The 17,703-nt window shown below is 31.0% G+C and overlaps 1 protein-coding gene and 1 long non-coding RNA gene across 2 annotated transcripts; one reads left to right on the top strand and one right to left on the bottom strand.

The window, feature by feature from the left end:
• Nucleotides 1–4,859: 4,859 nt before the first annotated feature.
• On the bottom strand, nucleotides 4,860–8,090 carry LOC105434478. Its single transcript, XR_004214165.1, has 2 exons — nucleotides 6,350–8,090; nucleotides 4,860–5,310 (listed from the first exon to the last, which is right to left on the bottom strand). It is a non-coding gene; the product is annotated as an uncharacterized LOC105434478 (long non-coding RNA).
• A 2,486-nt stretch (nucleotides 8,091–10,576) lies between these two features.
• Nucleotides 10,577–16,980, top strand: LOC101208784 (nuclear transport factor 2). Its single transcript, XM_004138151.3, has 9 exons — nucleotides 10,577–10,732; nucleotides 11,402–11,590; nucleotides 12,677–12,980; nucleotides 13,064–13,299; nucleotides 13,390–13,567; nucleotides 13,748–13,869; nucleotides 13,959–14,021; nucleotides 16,123–16,186; nucleotides 16,342–16,980. Exons 2-9 carry the CDS (start codon nucleotides 11,402–11,404, stop codon nucleotides 16,602–16,604), a joined length of 1,419 nt encoding a protein of 472 aa, XP_004138199.1. The 5' UTR covers nucleotides 10,577–10,732; the 3' UTR covers nucleotides 16,605–16,980.
• Nucleotides 16,981–17,703: the final 723 nt, after the last annotated feature.

Raw genomic sequence — 17,703 nt, 5'->3', positions numbered from 1 at the left:
TTGTTATTCTATATATACAACTTTAGAGAGACAAAATTTAATGTATATATCAACCTTCACTTATAGTTGCATTTCCAAGGGGCAAAAAAAGTACATATTGCCCTCTTCATAATTTTCTACTCTTTAAACGTATTGTTTGTTTGGATTACATTTTCAAGTGTGTAATTTAAAAAATAAGTTATTTTTTAAGGGAAAAAAAGTGTTCGGAAATCACTCAAAATAAATTTTAAGTGTATTTTAAACAAATTTTAGCAAAATAAGTTTCTTGAAAACCATTTTTTCTAATTCAATCCAAACAAACGGTAATCAAATTGTCAACTTAGCCTTCGCCCCTCTCCGTAGTTCAATTAGAATGTGAACATGTTAGAAATTTAACTACATGGTTTGTGATTAATTATTCGAATTATCTCCTTGCCCTAACGAAAAGGCTGTTTGAATATAATATATGATGTCCACAAGTAAACGAAAAATTGCATTAAATTTTGTTACAAATAATGTAAAGATATAGACCAAACAAAATTAAAAGAAACCCTAATTCCAAAATCCAAAGTTGTTTAATTTCCAATAATGTCCACAAGAGTTAATTTGAAAAGTGAGTTTTTTTTTTTTCCTTTTTTTTTTAAGAATGTAATGAATTTTTTTTTCTAAATTTAATTAAGAAAAAACAATTTATAAAAACTTGTTCAATGTGTTTTGAAAGTGATTGTTAAAGCCCTCTCATTGTCATATTATATACACCATTCATTCCTAAACTTTAATTTTGAGAAAGAGATAAAAGATATATATATAATAGACAAACTATACAATATCTCTCAATATAATTATTTCTTATAGAGAGATTTCACACCCTATGCATGGATGACATAATCCTATACCCTCACATTTTCAATTGTAATTTCTTTTATATTTTTTTTATATATTTGAGTGCACGTTGACAACCAGCATATAAGAGAGGACGTAACTCGACTAATTTTATAGGAGTACATGACTGATTCTACAACATTTGAGTGTCAAAGAAACCCTACAGGATATTAACAGGTAGATAAGCACTATATTGATTGAATTCACGACCTTTTAGCTATTTATAAAAGTATTGAATTGTAAAAGTTGAGCGCTTTAAACTTACAATAAACTTTAAATTTTAACTTCTATCATTTAGGTCCAATTTTGATCCTCAAAAAGTCGTTTGGTTTAAGGTTTTATAGATGCCTCGTAATGAAATACCTTAAACAAAATGTTTGAAAATCAAATATGAAAGTGTTTGCTTATGCATAGGAAATGCTATTAAATGCATGAGAAATGCTATCAATGACAAAAATAAATTTAAAAGATTAATTAATTAAATAATATATTGATAAAATAATTAATTGGTTGAGTAATTGATAATTAAGTTTTTAAAGGAATTGATAATCAAAATTAACTCATTCACTCATGTATATTTAGTCAACCTAATATTAATTATAATCTAATACTTAATCATGTTTATAATTAGTAATTTCAATTTTAATTGAGTAATATAAGAAAATATATTTAATACGATATATTATATATATAAAAGAAAATGAGATAGGAGTATGATATATTACTAAAAGAATGCTAAAAAAAAAAGGTTTTACAAATATTAAATGTTCTTAATGAAAGAAAAGTAGGAAAAATTTAAACTAATCTCGAAAAATAATTGCTTGATTATTAAAAAAAAAAACAATGAAGTAATCAATTATTATTATTGAAAAAGGAATTTATGTACTAACTAAATTTAATTAAACTTAGTTTATCAATTAAATATATTTAATATACTGTTAGCTAATTAATTAATAATTTGTGTAAAAAAAAAAACAATGTATTCATTTACTCATTTTTATTGTTAAATAAGTTGGGTAAATATTTTATATTAATTTTTTTAAAATTAGTATTAATCACATATTTAATTTTATATATATAGCAAAATATTATGGTCTATATATCTACAATTCATCAAAATAGACTACTATACATGTCTATATGTGTAAAATATTTTTTGGTATTTTGATATATATTTGTATATTTTTTCAAAAGTTCTTCAGTTTAAAATAATTTTCTATTAATTTAGGCTAATTTTAAAGAGACAAAAATGGGGCCTGAGTTCTTAATTCACTCCATCCTTGTAGCCTACATGAACATTAAAAACTCATGAAATTAATGCTAAGGGTCATAGCATTAGATCTAAAGTTCTTTTTATTTAAAATACATTTTTGTTAGTTTAATTTCTATCGAGTATATATTTCAAAATATAACATGGAAGATTTCCCTCTTGAATTTTGTTTAAGTTTCGTCTTCAATATTTCTAGCTTTTATTTTTCACTAAATACTTTATTGATTTAAATTTATTAAGTTAGTCCACTTTGTAATAGTTCGTCGAATCGAAAGATATTGAAATCGAAACTCAAACATAAAAATATAATGTTATAATAATTACAAATTGAATATAAACTAAGCTCACAAGAAAGAAAAGTTTAACAAAAAAAAATATTATAAACAGCAACGCCGTTACAAAATATAGTAAAATTTCAAATTTTATCGATGATAGTTTCTATCAACAGCATTGATAGTTATTGTTATGTTGTATAAATATTTTAACTCGTTTCATTATATTGGACAATAATACTAAAATTTATACTCGGTAAAAGGTTCCAACACAATTTAAAAAAATTAAGATAGAAAATAGTATGACAAAATAATAATAATAACATATTTTCTACATATATCAAACAATAGATTTTTATAATTTAAATACGTTAAATTTTGCCATTTTTAAAAAATATATATATTCTTTCAAAATGTTACAATATTACATGTAACTTCTCGTAAATAATTCAAACTTAAAATTTTATCAACATTTCTAAGCTATTGAAAGACTAGGAAAACAATTGTTCGTACGTCGTCGAGCAAAAAATTAATGTGGCACGTTATTCTTTGACTTATCTAGGCAAATTATTCATCTACTAGGTCTGATATTCTTTTGCTACTAAAGTTATACATCGTGTTTGTTAATATATATCTAATAGTAAAAATTATCCAAACCCTACCGACCAATAACACAGATACTTTGATAATTTTTCAAGAGATCACCTAACATAAGAACGTTTCAAAGTTGTAAACCCTAGAAATTTTACATGTATAAGTGTTAAGTTTCAATTATATTAAATATTTCTTAATAATCCTTTTCGTTTATATAATCTGAGACACCGAAGGTTTTCAAATTTCTCAATAAGATAAAGTCTTCACTGTTTGAAATTCAAATTGTTATTAAATATATCTTTTACATTGATACGAACATTAATACAACTCCTCCATTTGTCTATTTTAGCCTTTCTTTTTGCAACTTCTTAATCTCAGGTAGAGATGTTTATGAAAAGTCATTTCATCTTCTTGAATGAGGAGCTTTGGTTGGTTGGTTTCTTCTTATCCTTCTTTGATTCAAAAGAATATATATTTTTATTGTGATTTTATCATTTGGGTGTTTTTTATTTCATTGTCATTATAGGGGAGGGGGTCCAATTCTTGATTGAGTAAACCATTCCTTGATGATTGGCAGCAGCAGAAAAAAAAAAAAGTAGGTGTCAGAATTTCTCTGCAATGACATTAAAAGTAGGTCATCAATTATTGATCCAAAACAATATATATATTGTTCATTTATGAATTATGACCATAATTAAACATCAGAACTGACAATCTCAAAACTATATATTATATGTGTGTGTGTGTATAATATATGATCAAAGGAAAGGGGAGGGTGTTATAAATTTATAATAAAGTCATTTGCTTCTGTTTCTTCTGGGCTAAGCACTAAGCACTAAGCAGCTAGGGACCCCAATGCCATAGAAGATATCAATTCAGTCCCATTATTCTTTCCTTTTTACTGTCAACAATTTTACCCTTAGCTTCTGTTTTTACCCACTTTTCAAAATTCAGGAGATGTTTGGTCGAATGGAATTAATAAATCTCGAATTAATATATTGGAGTTGTTAAGTTTGTGTTTAGAGTGTAGAGTTGTAAGATAAACTACGTTGATAATGGTAACAAGTAGGTTGAGATGGAAAGATTAATAATTTCTTCAACGTAGGTAAAAAGTATAAAAAAATGTAAAAACAAAGTTGTTCTAGACGGTTGTAACATTTTTTCAAAAAAAATCTACACCAATCTGGACAATGAAAGAGCTCGTACACAAAATTACATAAGTAAGACTTAAACTCTAGTCGGAAAGGAGGCTGACAAATATAATTACCACTAAACTGTCTACAAATATTAAGTATTAATTGGTGTTGTTTATACATAAACAATTAAGTTGAGGGGGGCTCGAGCCCCCTGGGCCTATACTGAATCCGTCGGTTTGCAAAAGTCATCCCTAAAACACGATGAGAGTTGTAATTACACTATCAAGCTTTTTATCCTAAAAAATGTGCCCCAAAGCTTACTTAAGTGTTAAGGCACATTTCAAAGCTCGATGAAAAATAATTTGCAAAACAATTTTCTAAACACTATAGAGATAGTGTACGAGCTAGTTGAAGTACATTTCGACTCATTTTGAGGGGCTAACTTACTTGATTCATCGCATTTCGTGACCAAGATATTATTGGTATTAGATCAAATGAGATTCTATCTTTAGTATCTCGTCTATGATTATGAAATTCCTTAATTTTTTCATGTGATATTCTCAACAACAATACCTTTTTCAAGTTTACCATTCTTGACTGAACCCCAATTTCTTTTTGTTGGACTTCATGAACTCTTCACTCCATTATATAGTATATGTTCCATCTCGAAACCAATGGCCGAGGTGGGATTCTTAACAATGGGTATCTAATTTTGAACTCGCATCATATAAATTCTTTTATTTTTACTTTTTTTGTTCATTGGTCAGGCCAATCCATGGTGATTTCATTCTAAACATTATTCATACACGAAGGAAATAATAAATCAATGAAAAAAAAATAGAACAAACAAGGTAAACAATGATCTGTAATGGGAGATGATCCATATACTGAGTACCAAGAATCATAACTAGTACAAAGAAGATGGAAACTGAAGCCCAGGATAAACAAAGCATTGTCAGCCACACACATAAACCTTCTCATCTGATGATAAGCAGTGAAAACGGACTCTTACATCAATGATAAGGAAGAGATGGAGCCAGAGCTGTACCGTCATGCTCTTAAATGACCCCGGGGTTGGTTGGACGTCAACCTCCTAGGAATGTAATATTTGGCATCGACCCAGGCCTTTGAATCCTCTCAACCAAGCAAACTTCTTTTGTTCTCTCAAATGATTGAACTGAAGATGAGCCATCAAATTAACAAATCATGTCAAGATCAGACGTAAAGTTTGCATCAAAGTCAATCGTAGAGTTCACAATTATCATTCGTTTGATTGAAAGTAATGGCTATCAATAATGGTAGACAGAAACTTCCTTTAATTCTGATTATTTCTGCAGTTTTCGCCCTTTTCTCTTTTTTAGTTTTTCAGGAAACTAAAATCTGTTCCGGTTAAGATACAACAATTATGACTCTTTTAGCACAGATTTAGAGATGCAGAAAAAAAGAAGTGAGAGGTCAACAAATTCAAAATAGACAAAGCATAAACCATCCAAGTTTACCGCAACAGTCAGAAGCTGAGGAGGATCTATAAGTTATGAGTTCAAATCAATTATCCTCACCTACTTTGTATTTGAAAGTGTTTTTGAAACGGCTAAAATCTCTTTTTTTTCTATTTAAATTTACTTTGAAATTCATCTATAGTTACTCAAAATCAATTCAATGAAACGCTTTTTCCATAGCATAAAATTGATTTTGAATATTAAAAACATTTTTCATGTTATTTTAAAATGGCAAAATGATTTTAACCATTTAAAAATCACTTCTAAACATGTGATTGCGCTTTATGAAATTTTTTATTTGGTTTCCAATGTACATTCGAGCAGTTGACAAATAAGCATGCCATCCATGTTTTCTTGCTGTCCTGTTATATTTAAGTAAACACAGTCATTAAAAAGAGGGAATCAAATATACAAAGTGTGATGTAATCATTGCCCTCTAATGAAGCAGAGCACCTCGATCATATATATTAACTCTACCTCAAGTGCGGCCAAACAGAAGACAAGGCAGCAGAACAATAAGTGAACTAGTGAAAAAGGTTGGGTTTTTTTTTACTACTTTGCATACCTAATAACAAAAAATGGTACATAATTGAGGAAAAATACTTCAACGGATAAAAGGAACATGCATTTACTTAAAGGCTATAAAAACACACCAAGTCATAACATTGTTAGGCTGCCTTTTGTTGAAACAAATTATGCAGGAAAAGTGGAACTAACCTTGATAGTATCAATATCTGTTGTTCGCAGAAAGACATCAATTTTTGACAGAATGGTGCCATGTCTAATTAAGTATTTTGGGTTAGTATCTCATAGTTGTTTAAAATACCTTCGACCAGGTGAACTCCTAAAAATCCAACTTCTGCATCAAAACCGCAACATAAACAAGTTTGCTGTTTATGATTAAGATGTTAGTTCAAAAGCACACATAGACATACACGATGGTGGGTTAAAGAGAATGAATGTTCTAAAATAATTGTCTTTGCAGTACGAATGAGTAACTCTCTAATCTTGCCCATTTTTTCCTTGCTCAAGAATTTGGATTGACTGGAATGACGTATATCTTAACTGGGCTCTCAAGTAATGAGAAAGCATACTGACTGCAAGGAGAGCTTCATAGTCAAGGAACATAATAACTATGGACCCATGGTTCTAATGCAAGGTGCTAATCGATGAAACAAAATCTCAAACAAGATTTCCTGTGAAGCATAGAGAATCAATATTGCAAACGTAATTTTCCTTGTAGCAAAAATGGAACTCGCAAGTAAATGATAAAAACGATTAAATCAATCACCCATGAGCCCCAGCTCCCAAGCTATAAATGTACGAGCTAAATAGAAAGACAGTTCATTCATTGAAACAAAATTAAAATGATTAATCACACATTCAGAAAATGCAAGCATGATCCATATTATTCGTGTTCGAAGTGATGTGGGAGCTTAAGATTAAGTTCCCTTAAAAATGCTATGATTGACAACACATAAACAAAGAGATACAATTCGAAACAGGTAAATTTTATGCAATAAGAAACCATAAACATGCTTTGCAAGCAACAAAACAATAAGCATAGGCAAGAATTAGCAAAGCACCAAGGAACCAACCAGGCAACATGGTTGGTTCAATCTGCAGTCCATATAATTCAAAAAAAAAAAAAAAAAAAAAAAAACTACATTTTCAATTCAAGCTTGACCATTCCAACACCATAACTGATTAATGCTGTGATAAAAACCACTAAATGTTCGTTCCCATGTTAAGTAAACCATACATTCTCTGTCTATTGCTGACAAAGTAATAGTTATTAACAAAACTAGTGGCTAAATCTCCATTACATTTTGAGAAGATACATCCCACTAGATTTAAAAGAAGCAGAAGAAAAAACAATTCCTATAAACCTACACAACAAAAGAAAAACTACAGAAACAAACATACACAGAGTACCTAAATGATATAAAATCTGTGGGCTAGAAAAAAAAGGTATAAATCTCTTAGATAACTGCCATCAGTTCCGATTGGTTTAGAGAGAGATTGTACTGGTTCATCCTAGAACATAATTCAAACACACAGAAACAAACAAATGTAAAAAGATGTTGAATCAATTCCTGCTACTTTACACTGCAAAGACAAAAACAATCAAAAGCATACAACTAGAAGCGCTATTTGTTAAGGACAATTAAAATTCCACCTCCGTTGCTTCCGATACCTCCTCTACCGGGATAACGGCATGAACCGGGCGCCGCCGTATTGGGTATAGTGGAATGAGCTGTAATCTTCCATGGCTTCTTGATTGATTCATGGGCAACCCTTCGTGGAAGGGATGAAGACAAGGGGACTATGAGAGACTAAATGGAAGGTTTGATTTTGACCTTTCACTAATTAATGCAATCTATTGGTCAATTGTGTATGAAACTTTTGTTTAAAAATGCAAATATTAGAAAGAAAAAAAACTTTCACTTTCGTTAGATTACACATTTAGTCTCGTTGGATTCAATTCATCTAAGGCTTACGACTTAAGATTTTAACTTTAAACTTTAAAACGTCTAATTTTATAAGCGGTTCATCCTAAAACTCTAATTATTAAACACTTCTACTACAAATGTCTTGAAGATCGTCCCTTAGGTTCAAATTCAAGTGTTTTGGCTCAAATGTTTTATTTTTACAAGTTGTGTTTTTAAAGAATATTGCTTTTAATAAAATTGATTTATTAACGAGTTATCGAAGAAAAAGAGTGATTTGTTAAAAGTTTTTTTATACCGTAATTTGAATGTTTGGTTCAACACTTTTAAAAGTGATTTTGTATGATGCAAACTACCTAAGATCGTGTTTGAGTTCAAACTTATGAAAAATGTTGTGAAATAAAAACAATGAAAATCGTTGTAGGGGAATGAGATACATTTATAAAATACAATAAAAGTTTGTATCTATTACAGATAGATATTAACAATCTTTTATCAGTGATATAGTGAAATTTCGTATCTATTATATATAGAAATTAACTTCTTCTTTTTTTTTTGTAGTGATATATATATATATATATAAATGGTTACTTTGATGCTTTCTACTCATTTTTAATAAATTTGATTTTTTACAATAATTTTTCATATGAAATTATATATAAAATTTTGATTTAAATAACAAAAAATAAAAGTATAGGAAGAGATGGAAATTTTGAAGAATTCAAAATTTAAAAGATATTGGAAACTCATTTTTATAGAATTTGATGATGAATTTAATTTTTTTTACCCAATAAATATAAAAATGGTGGTACAAATGGAAGGAAAATAATTTGATTTTTAAAAATAAATAAATAATTTAGTTACCAAACAAATTTTTTTTGAAGTGTTTGGCGGTTGAAAATAGGTTCGTAAAAAAAAGAATCACTAATTTTTATAAAAGTGTATATATATCGGTAATTGATACATGAATCAAATCTTTTACCACTAAATTGATAGTATTTTTAACCTCGAGATTGATAATACATATTTAATGTCAGTTTGCTCATTTAGATTTAAATTATAGTTTTAAAAAAATATAAAAAAACATTGACAAACTATCTATATTTCTTATAACAAAACTACTAAAAAAACAAAATACCTCTAAAATATTTATTTTTACAGTTTTCCTTTAAATTGTTTTATTTATTAATGAAATTATATTTTTTAAATAAAAAACATATCGTAAATTGCTAAATTATTTTTAAAAAATTCAAATAATTAACTTTGTCGTTATTTTGAGGAAAAGTATAGTAGACTTCACCATTTATCTTTTCGTGAACCTTATATTGTGTTGAATCTGATCTTATTTTACGCTTTTAGATTAATTGATCAAACGCTTATTTTAATACGATCAATCAAAACAATAAATGTTAAAACTTACTATCTATAACTTATTAATTATAACAAGTATAAAATTGACGTAGATCAATTTATTGTCAGTTACGTAACGGTTCAATTTCTAATTTTGGATAATTTTGTGTATCCTTTTTTTTCTACTTTAGATATAGTTTTTGCAATCACTCAAATTCTACTTGAATTTACAAAATAAATTAAAGTCTTAAGTGATTAGTCTTTATGATCTAAATTCTTAATTTTTATCCCTACATATTTATTATATTATGTTATAGTTAATGAAGAAAGCTATTTACAAAATATATTAAAAAAAACTTAAGTAGTTACAATATTTGCTTATTTTTAAAATGGTTGTCTATACGTGAATCCGATCAAAATCCCACAACAGTTAGATAAGGGGATGGTTTTAGGTATATAATGAGGACAACTATTTGTATAAGGCATGCTCGTTTATTAAAAAAAAAAAAAAACTAAAAATGTGTGTTTTTATTGTTGAGTCTCAAATTTGAGAATTTTATTTTAAATGACAAAATTTATTAGAATATTTATAAAAAAATTACAATATATTTATCGTAAACCAAAAAAGAAATACCAACATTGATTATCGTATTTTTACAATGCAACGTTGTGGTATTATTCTAAATAGCAAGACTAAGGTTGATAACATATTCAAATGGGGCATTCTCCGTCTCGTTCATGCTTTGGAGAGTCGGAAATTCCCTTTCATAAATCGGGATCCGAGAAAATAATTCCCATTTTTTAACTATAAATTTATTTCAAATTAATTTAATTTTGTGTTGGCAGTGGGAGTATATATTTGATGTAACAATTATTATTATTATTAATTGTTATATTTTATAATTATTTAAATTTATTTTATAGTTAAAAATATATTTTTAGTATTAATACTTTTCATATTCGACTTTTTTTTTTTGTTTGTACTATATTATATTTGGTAAAGAGTTACATTTTTTTTTACCTAAATAATTTTATTTTTTTTATCATAATAATTATTTACATAAAAAAAATGAGAGGAAATATTAATTAAAAAATAAATACAATGATAAACAAAAAGGCAAAGTGTAATTTGTTGAAAGGGGGATTGTATTTGTATATTTGGATTACCCATTTATTTCCTTCAAAAACCCTAATTCTATAAAGCCGCTCAGAATCTTTGCTCTCTGTTTCGTATTCTCTCTACTTCTTTTCTTAGCGCTCAGATCTCTCTCCAAAGCTCGATTCTCTGCCCTTCAAGCAGGTACTTCCTTTTCTTCTCCATCTTCATTTTCTTCAATCTTCTCTCTTTTCCTAACTTGATCTGTTATATTGCTTCTCTTGTATGTTTTATTTAATGATCCATCCATTTCCTTTTTTAATTTTCACTCAATCCTATTTTCTTCTCTGCGTACGGTTGATCTGTATTAGGGTTTTATGGGTTTTCATTTTTTATACTTTTTTTTTTGTCCGTTTAGGGCTCAGCGACATTTGCTACGCATTATTCGATGATTTTCTTAGTTTGATTCCTTTAACTCTCACTTAACTCTCACTCGAATCGTCATGCTAGTGTATGTATACTGCGTTGGTGTACATCATAAGTATTGTTTAGAATCCGAGTGTTGTCTGTGTGCATGTTTACTGATTAATTTTGTTTTATTTTATTCGTTTTACTTGATTCTTTAGTTCATTTAACATATAAAACCCTAGAGAAGTGTGGATTTGAGTGATACCTAAATGTTGCTGGTTAGGATATCTATTTTTACTTCGTATTGGGTTTTATTTAGCGAAGTAATTTATTGTTTTTTTTTTTTTTAAGATTTAGGTTACATGTTTGTTCAACCTGCAATTTAAGGTTGTGGGTGAATCTTTGGTATTAGTTATATACACTTGGTTGAGCTATCCTTATAGTATGTCGTTAATTTTCTTGTAGATGGCGGCAACACAGGAAGCCAGTTCTTCCCCTACTCCCAGTGCTCAAGTTGTTGGGAATGCGTTTGTCGGGCAGTACTATCACATCCTTCATCATTCTCCCCAATTGGTGCATCGGTTCTATCAGGATACAAGTTTGCTAAGCCGCCCGGATGGTAATGGAGTGATGACAACAGTGACAAGCATGCAGGTAAACTTCAGTATATCCATTATATTGCTACACAGTCTATGTTCGAAGAGTAGTTAACCAACCTTTCATTTATTTGTATTTTTTTTTAAGGGTGGGATACATATGGAAATGGCACCAATTCTGTGTTCATGCATTTTAGTTTCTGTGCGAAGCATTGGTTGATTATGCATTCAGAATTTTTGGTACATGAGTGAATCATTTATGTACTCTTGTTATTGGAGTATGTGGTTGTGAAATTGGAAATGAATGGAATATTGGATTGTGCAAGTGCATAAACACGACTGCAGGGTTGGATAAACATGGGCCATTGTGAATGTATTTGCTACTGTATTAGGCACCAATTCTGTGTTCATGCATTTTAGTTTCTGTGCGAAGCTTTGGTTGATTATGCATTCAGAATTTTTGGTACATGATTGAATCATTTATGTACTCTTGTTATTGGAGTATGTGGTTGTGAAATTGGAAATGAATGGGATATTGGATTGTGCAAGTGCATAAACACGACTGCAGGGTTGGATAAACATGGGCCATTGTGAATGTATTTGCTACTGTATTAGTACTACTTAAAAAAATCTGATCTATCTATAGTAGCAATCAGGTAACTTCTGTGGCATAGTTTTAGAACGGTTACAATACCCTTTAGGCTGTTAATTGTGTTTTTTCTACAAGACACCAGTTCATTGATTTAATGAAATATCCACGGATGGATGAAAGAGCCTTAATTAAATGAGAAATAAAATATTATGCATCTTAATTTTAAGTTTTTGACAATTGGTCCTATAGTCATTGTGGTTATGATTTGAATTGTTTTTGGTGCAGTAGAATTGTTTCTGAGTATTGATGTTCATGGTTAATTGAAAATTGAAGTCGAACCATGTATTTTTACTAGTTTCTTTCTGAACTTCTCCCATCAATCTGAATCAATCGAAGTTCAAGGATGTAATTGATGGATATGCATTTCATATTCCTTGGTCTGTAGAACTCTATCGTCATTGATTGATTAACATTTTTTATTTTAGTGGTCTGGAGAATTCTAGTTTAAATTTTGCTTGTTTGGAAATTAAGTTCAATTCGTGTTTGTGACAGGCAATAAATGACAAGATCATATCCTTGAATTATGGAGATTATACAGCAGAAATAATAACTGCTGATGCCCAGGAATCTCATGAGAAAGGAGTGATTGTTTTGGTTACAGGATGCCTAACTGGGAAGGACAGTTTGAGAAGAAAATTTTCCCAAACATTTTTTCTTGCTCCTCAGGACAAAGGCTATTACGTCTTAAATGATGTGTTAAGATATGTTGAAGAGACTGAATCTATTCGGAGTAACTCTTCTTCAGGTGATGCCATCAAAGACAATACCGTAACGGTTACATCAACCCCAGAACCTGGTCTGTACTTTTTTCCTGGTGCTATTTGCTTTGATATATGCCATATTGTAGGATTGTGAGATAGATTTCTGCTCTTCCTACAGAACCATCTCATGTTCCTAACCATCTCACTGTGGAACCTCCAACGGCCCTGGAAGAGGAAGATATGAACAATGTTCCTGAAGTGTGTGATCCTTCCAGCAATGATGAAGGATCGGTGATTGAAGAGGAGGTGGTTGTTGAAGCTCCACATCCAAGCGAGCACGAAGTGGTTGTGACAGCAGTAGATGCAGCCCCTGTTGCTCAAGAAGATGCTCCAAAGAAGTCATATGCATCAATTGTGAGTTATTGTTTTTTTGTCTCTGCATGTTTGAAATTTTTGTTCCAAACTTTTTTCAGACATTTACTCAGCTGACTCGATCGTGCTCAGGTTAAGGTGCCAAAGACAGTATCTGGCCCTGTGTATGTCCCAACTACTACTGTAAGAGCACCACCACCTGCAAATCCTGACCATCAGTCAACTGGCCTGGTTAAACCTGCCCCAGTTCCCGATGTCTCTGCAGCAAATGGTGACAACCTTCCTGAAAGTAGTAACCTTCATGAGGAAGGTATGTGTGCTCATTGATATTCACATTTCTTTAGCACTCTAATTTAGTAAGTCATTTATATATGTACTGCAAAACTAGTCTAGACAACTTTAACAGTGCTTAGATTTTTATTTTTCATGTTTCATGGTAGCATACTTCCATTTATTTTGAAATGTAATATTTTGATAATATCCATTTCAGCCGAAGGTCACTCCATATATGTAAGGAACTTGCCATTTGACGCCACTGTTGACCACCTTGAAGAAGAGTTTAAGAAATTTGGACCAATTAAGCGTGATGGTATCCAAGTTAGGAGTAATAAGGTCCTCTTCTTGTAGGATGTCTTTTATTTTGTTCCAACCCGATTTCTGTTTTCTTTATCATATTAACATTTTCTTTCTTGTTCCTGCAGCAAGGATTCTGTTTTGGATTTGTTGAGTTTGAGCAATTGAGCTCTGTGCATGGTGCACTTGAGGTAACAAAGATTACAGTGCACCTTAACCTTTCTATTGCAGTCTTGAAATTGTTTTATATGTAGCTCATCGAGCATCCTTCTCTATGCCTGTTGATGAAGCATATTGTTTGCTATGGGTTGTTTAACACATTTTGTTTATTTAGATTATATTACAGATCATATTGTATGATTATAGTTTTATTTGATTGGGAAAATTGGATGGAATTTCTTCTTAGTTGGGAATTGGACGTGGGATTAACCTGATCTATTTTTCCTAGTAAATCACTATATTGGGATGGCGTTGAATTGGTAGTATTGTACCTCTGGCCTTTAGGAGTTTATGCTGTATCATGAGGGTTGTGTACCCTACAGATACTTGTTACTCTCAATGTGTTAGGCATGACTCTAAACTTTAGACTTAAGCCTTACACATTCTTTGAACCATTAGAGGCTTGAGTCTAACACATTGGCTTTGCCTTGTGCAAAGATAAGAAGAATAATATTAAATTTCCAGTCTTAAATAATACAATGAATTTTTTTCATTCTCGAATAACATAATGGCTTTTATTTCATTCTTGGATTATATAATGGTTGTGACAATTTGAACTACTACTACTTTTTCTACTTTGGCTTTAAAAACATTGAATGAATAAAATTATAAAATGGGTTGATCCTATGAGTGATGCAATGCTTTCATAGATTTCTTAGAGATTTTGCTTAAAGTGGCAGTTGATACATCTTTAACTGTTATGTTAGTTATATGTCTTGCGTTATCAATTAAAATTGAGGCGTATGCCTCACTCCTTCTATCAAAAGTGTAAGTCCATAGATTCCTTTAGCCTCTTAAAAAATAGTTCTCTAAAAATTGTATGTGATCTTGCTTGTTTCTTTGCTATCCTCCTTGCTACCACTGTCACTCTAGAGTATTGGATGATCTATTTGCTCACACTATGCGTCCTCTGTCCCATTTCATTGTTGTTTTCCCTTGACCATCTTATGTGTCTCTGGTGCCTAATATTTGATGTTCATCGAGTACAAAGGAGTTCTCCTTAACATTAATTCCTTGTAGACCTTTTTCATTTTTTTTCACCACCTTGTGATATCTTTTATTCATTCTATTGATCCCAAAGCTCGTTTGAACTGATTTTCAGCCTTCAGAGAATTGGGGATGTTATTTTAAGTATTAAAAAAATCAATATTTGTATAAATTCCACTTATTTCCTTCCTTTTACAAGATCAATATTTTGTGTGGTTTTTTCTTTTCTAGCATAGTATCTACAATGTTTTCAATTTGTGGTTTGTAGTTTTAGTTGAATGCTTCACTGAAAAAGATTTCTACATGTGTTCCTTCACTAGTGTATCCCATTTGACTGACCCTTGTTCTATACAAGTTCCTTAAATCATAATCCATTTCATGCAATTCAACTGAAAAGTAATGGAAATAGCTAGAAGTTTGTGCCATCTATAGATTTGTATTTGGGAAGAAAACAGTAAGCAGTGGAGCCACTGCTATGCCCATCTTATTTATATTTGTGAGCTGGTTTTGTTCCAGCCTTGGAGATTGTCTACCTGGTTTTTAACTCTTAAGAATCAAGATACTCACTTCTTTATTTGACCTTTGATCGACTCAATTTTCTCCTGTGTTTTCTTTTCAAAAAAAATTGGCATGGAAATAATAAGGTTTATTATTATAACTAGGGGTGGGGACTAGAGAGTAGTGAAATACTTTTGATTTAACCAGGAGATCATATGTCCCAATTCCAACTCACTTTTAGTTGCTTGTTTATGATGAAATTCTTGCGGTTTTTTGTTGTACAGGTGTTGTAGGGTATGGCTTGACAATAATTTTAAATTTTGAAGTTGGCCTACAAGTTTGGTAGGCAGTGATGTTTACATCTACTAATTCATTCTTTTAAAAGAAAAAAGCACCTTTGTTGTTCTGAAATCGCGCCCATTAGGATTTTCAGTTTATTGTGTGTTCCTTAACTCTTTGCTTGTTTAGTAATGGGAATGATTGTTTGCCTACTTAAATGTTTTTTGTTTCCCCTTTCATTTGATAATACTGTTTAGTCATGGGATTTGAAATTGCTGTATTGATTAGTTTTTAATTCAATAAAATCAGGCTTCCCCATTAACAATTGGTGATTGTCAAGCTGTTGTCGAGGAGAAGAGGACTACTACTCGAGGTGAGTTGGCATTTTACGTTTACTTGATGATAGGCTAAGAGTATGCTGGCTACTTTAAAAGGCTATGCATATGAGTTTTACAAGTGGAGGAACTTTTGGATTCCTTAACCAGTTGATACAAGAGCTGATCGTGTCAATTAATTGATCTTATGCAGTTAGCGGAAGTGGCAGAGGGCGATTCTCTACAGGAAGAGGAGGTGGTTTCCGCAATGATAGTTTCAGGGCAAGAGGAAATTATGGTGGTGGGAGAGGAGGCTACGGTAGAAACGAATTCAGAAACCAGGGAGAGTTCTCCGGACGACCTCGGGGTTCAACTGGACGCAATGGGGAAGGAGGCTATCAGCGAGCTAACCAAAACGGAGGCGGAAGGGGAGGAGGTCGTCAGGGTGGAGCAAACCGCACTGCCGTTTCTGGCTGAACAGTTCAAAAGGAAGAAGAGATACGTTGACAATTTTTTTGACAGTAAAATTGAGAATGAGCTCTACCACATCCTTTTTTTTTTCTCTCTCTCTCTCTCTTTTTTGTTAGTTTTTGGAATTTTAGCCACTTTTGATGTGGGCTGTTTGGGGTTTGGTTGGGGAAATGGTAGGATAATTAAAAATGCGGTAGAAGAAACTGAAGGTACATTCCTTCACCAATTATTAGTCATTTTTACATTTTTATGTGAGAAGATAGTTTTTGATTTATATATATATTTTTTTACCCCTTAACGCTTCATAAAGCTGTACGACGTTAAAAGCTGTTTTGACGCAACATCTTTTTGCTATATTGTTATTACTATTATTTTGGGGTAATCTCTCTCTCTTAAGTTCTCTTGTTAAGTGATTCTCTTGTAAGGATGTATTTTTCTCTTCTTAGCTCGTTTTGATCTCTATGTTTTTGTGATTTTGCCTATTTTCAGTGCTTCCTAATAGAGTACTTGGAAAATAGTTTTAAATTGAAGTTGGCTGCCTTTTTCTTCCTTGCATCTAATTTATTAGTAGTAATAGAGGAGAAAGAAATCTAACTGCATGACTAACGGGTCATCTTTGAGTTGAATAATTGTTACCAAACTATTCTCCAAATTGTTTTTTGGAACTTGGGTTGGGTTAGAATTGAGGATGGCTGGCACAAATGAAGTTCAACTTAGTTTATAACAACAAACGTTTTTCAGTTTTGCTTACTTCGCTTCTTTGTGAAATGTTATAAATCATCTTGATTCTTTCTTCTATATCTTGGTTTCTCCCTCATGATTTGCACTAATTTTTTAAATTAAGGACTTCTGTCTTGTGCAACTTTGCATTTTCTACAAGTTGTGTTCTTCTCTCGAATCAAAGATGAAAGTTGGAGTGAATCAGTGCAAAAGGAAGAAGTGAGTGAGAGAGACTCGAGAGGAAGCCAAAGTTCAAACAAAAACAAGTGAAAAATGAAATTATTCAATCAACGAAGAGAAACCAAAAGCAAGAGGAAGGGACGAGACTTACATGAGGGCAATAAGCTTTCACACAATTGATAACAAAACGTCGTGCTTCGAAAAT

This window comes from Cucumis sativus, chromosome 1 (genome assembly GCF_000004075.3).
Source record: "Cucumis sativus cultivar 9930 chromosome 1, Cucumber_9930_V3, whole genome shotgun sequence".
Lineage (NCBI taxonomy): Eukaryota > Viridiplantae > Streptophyta > Magnoliopsida > Cucurbitales > Cucurbitaceae > Cucumis > Cucumis sativus.
This window is presented reverse-complemented; position numbering and strand designations above follow the sequence as displayed.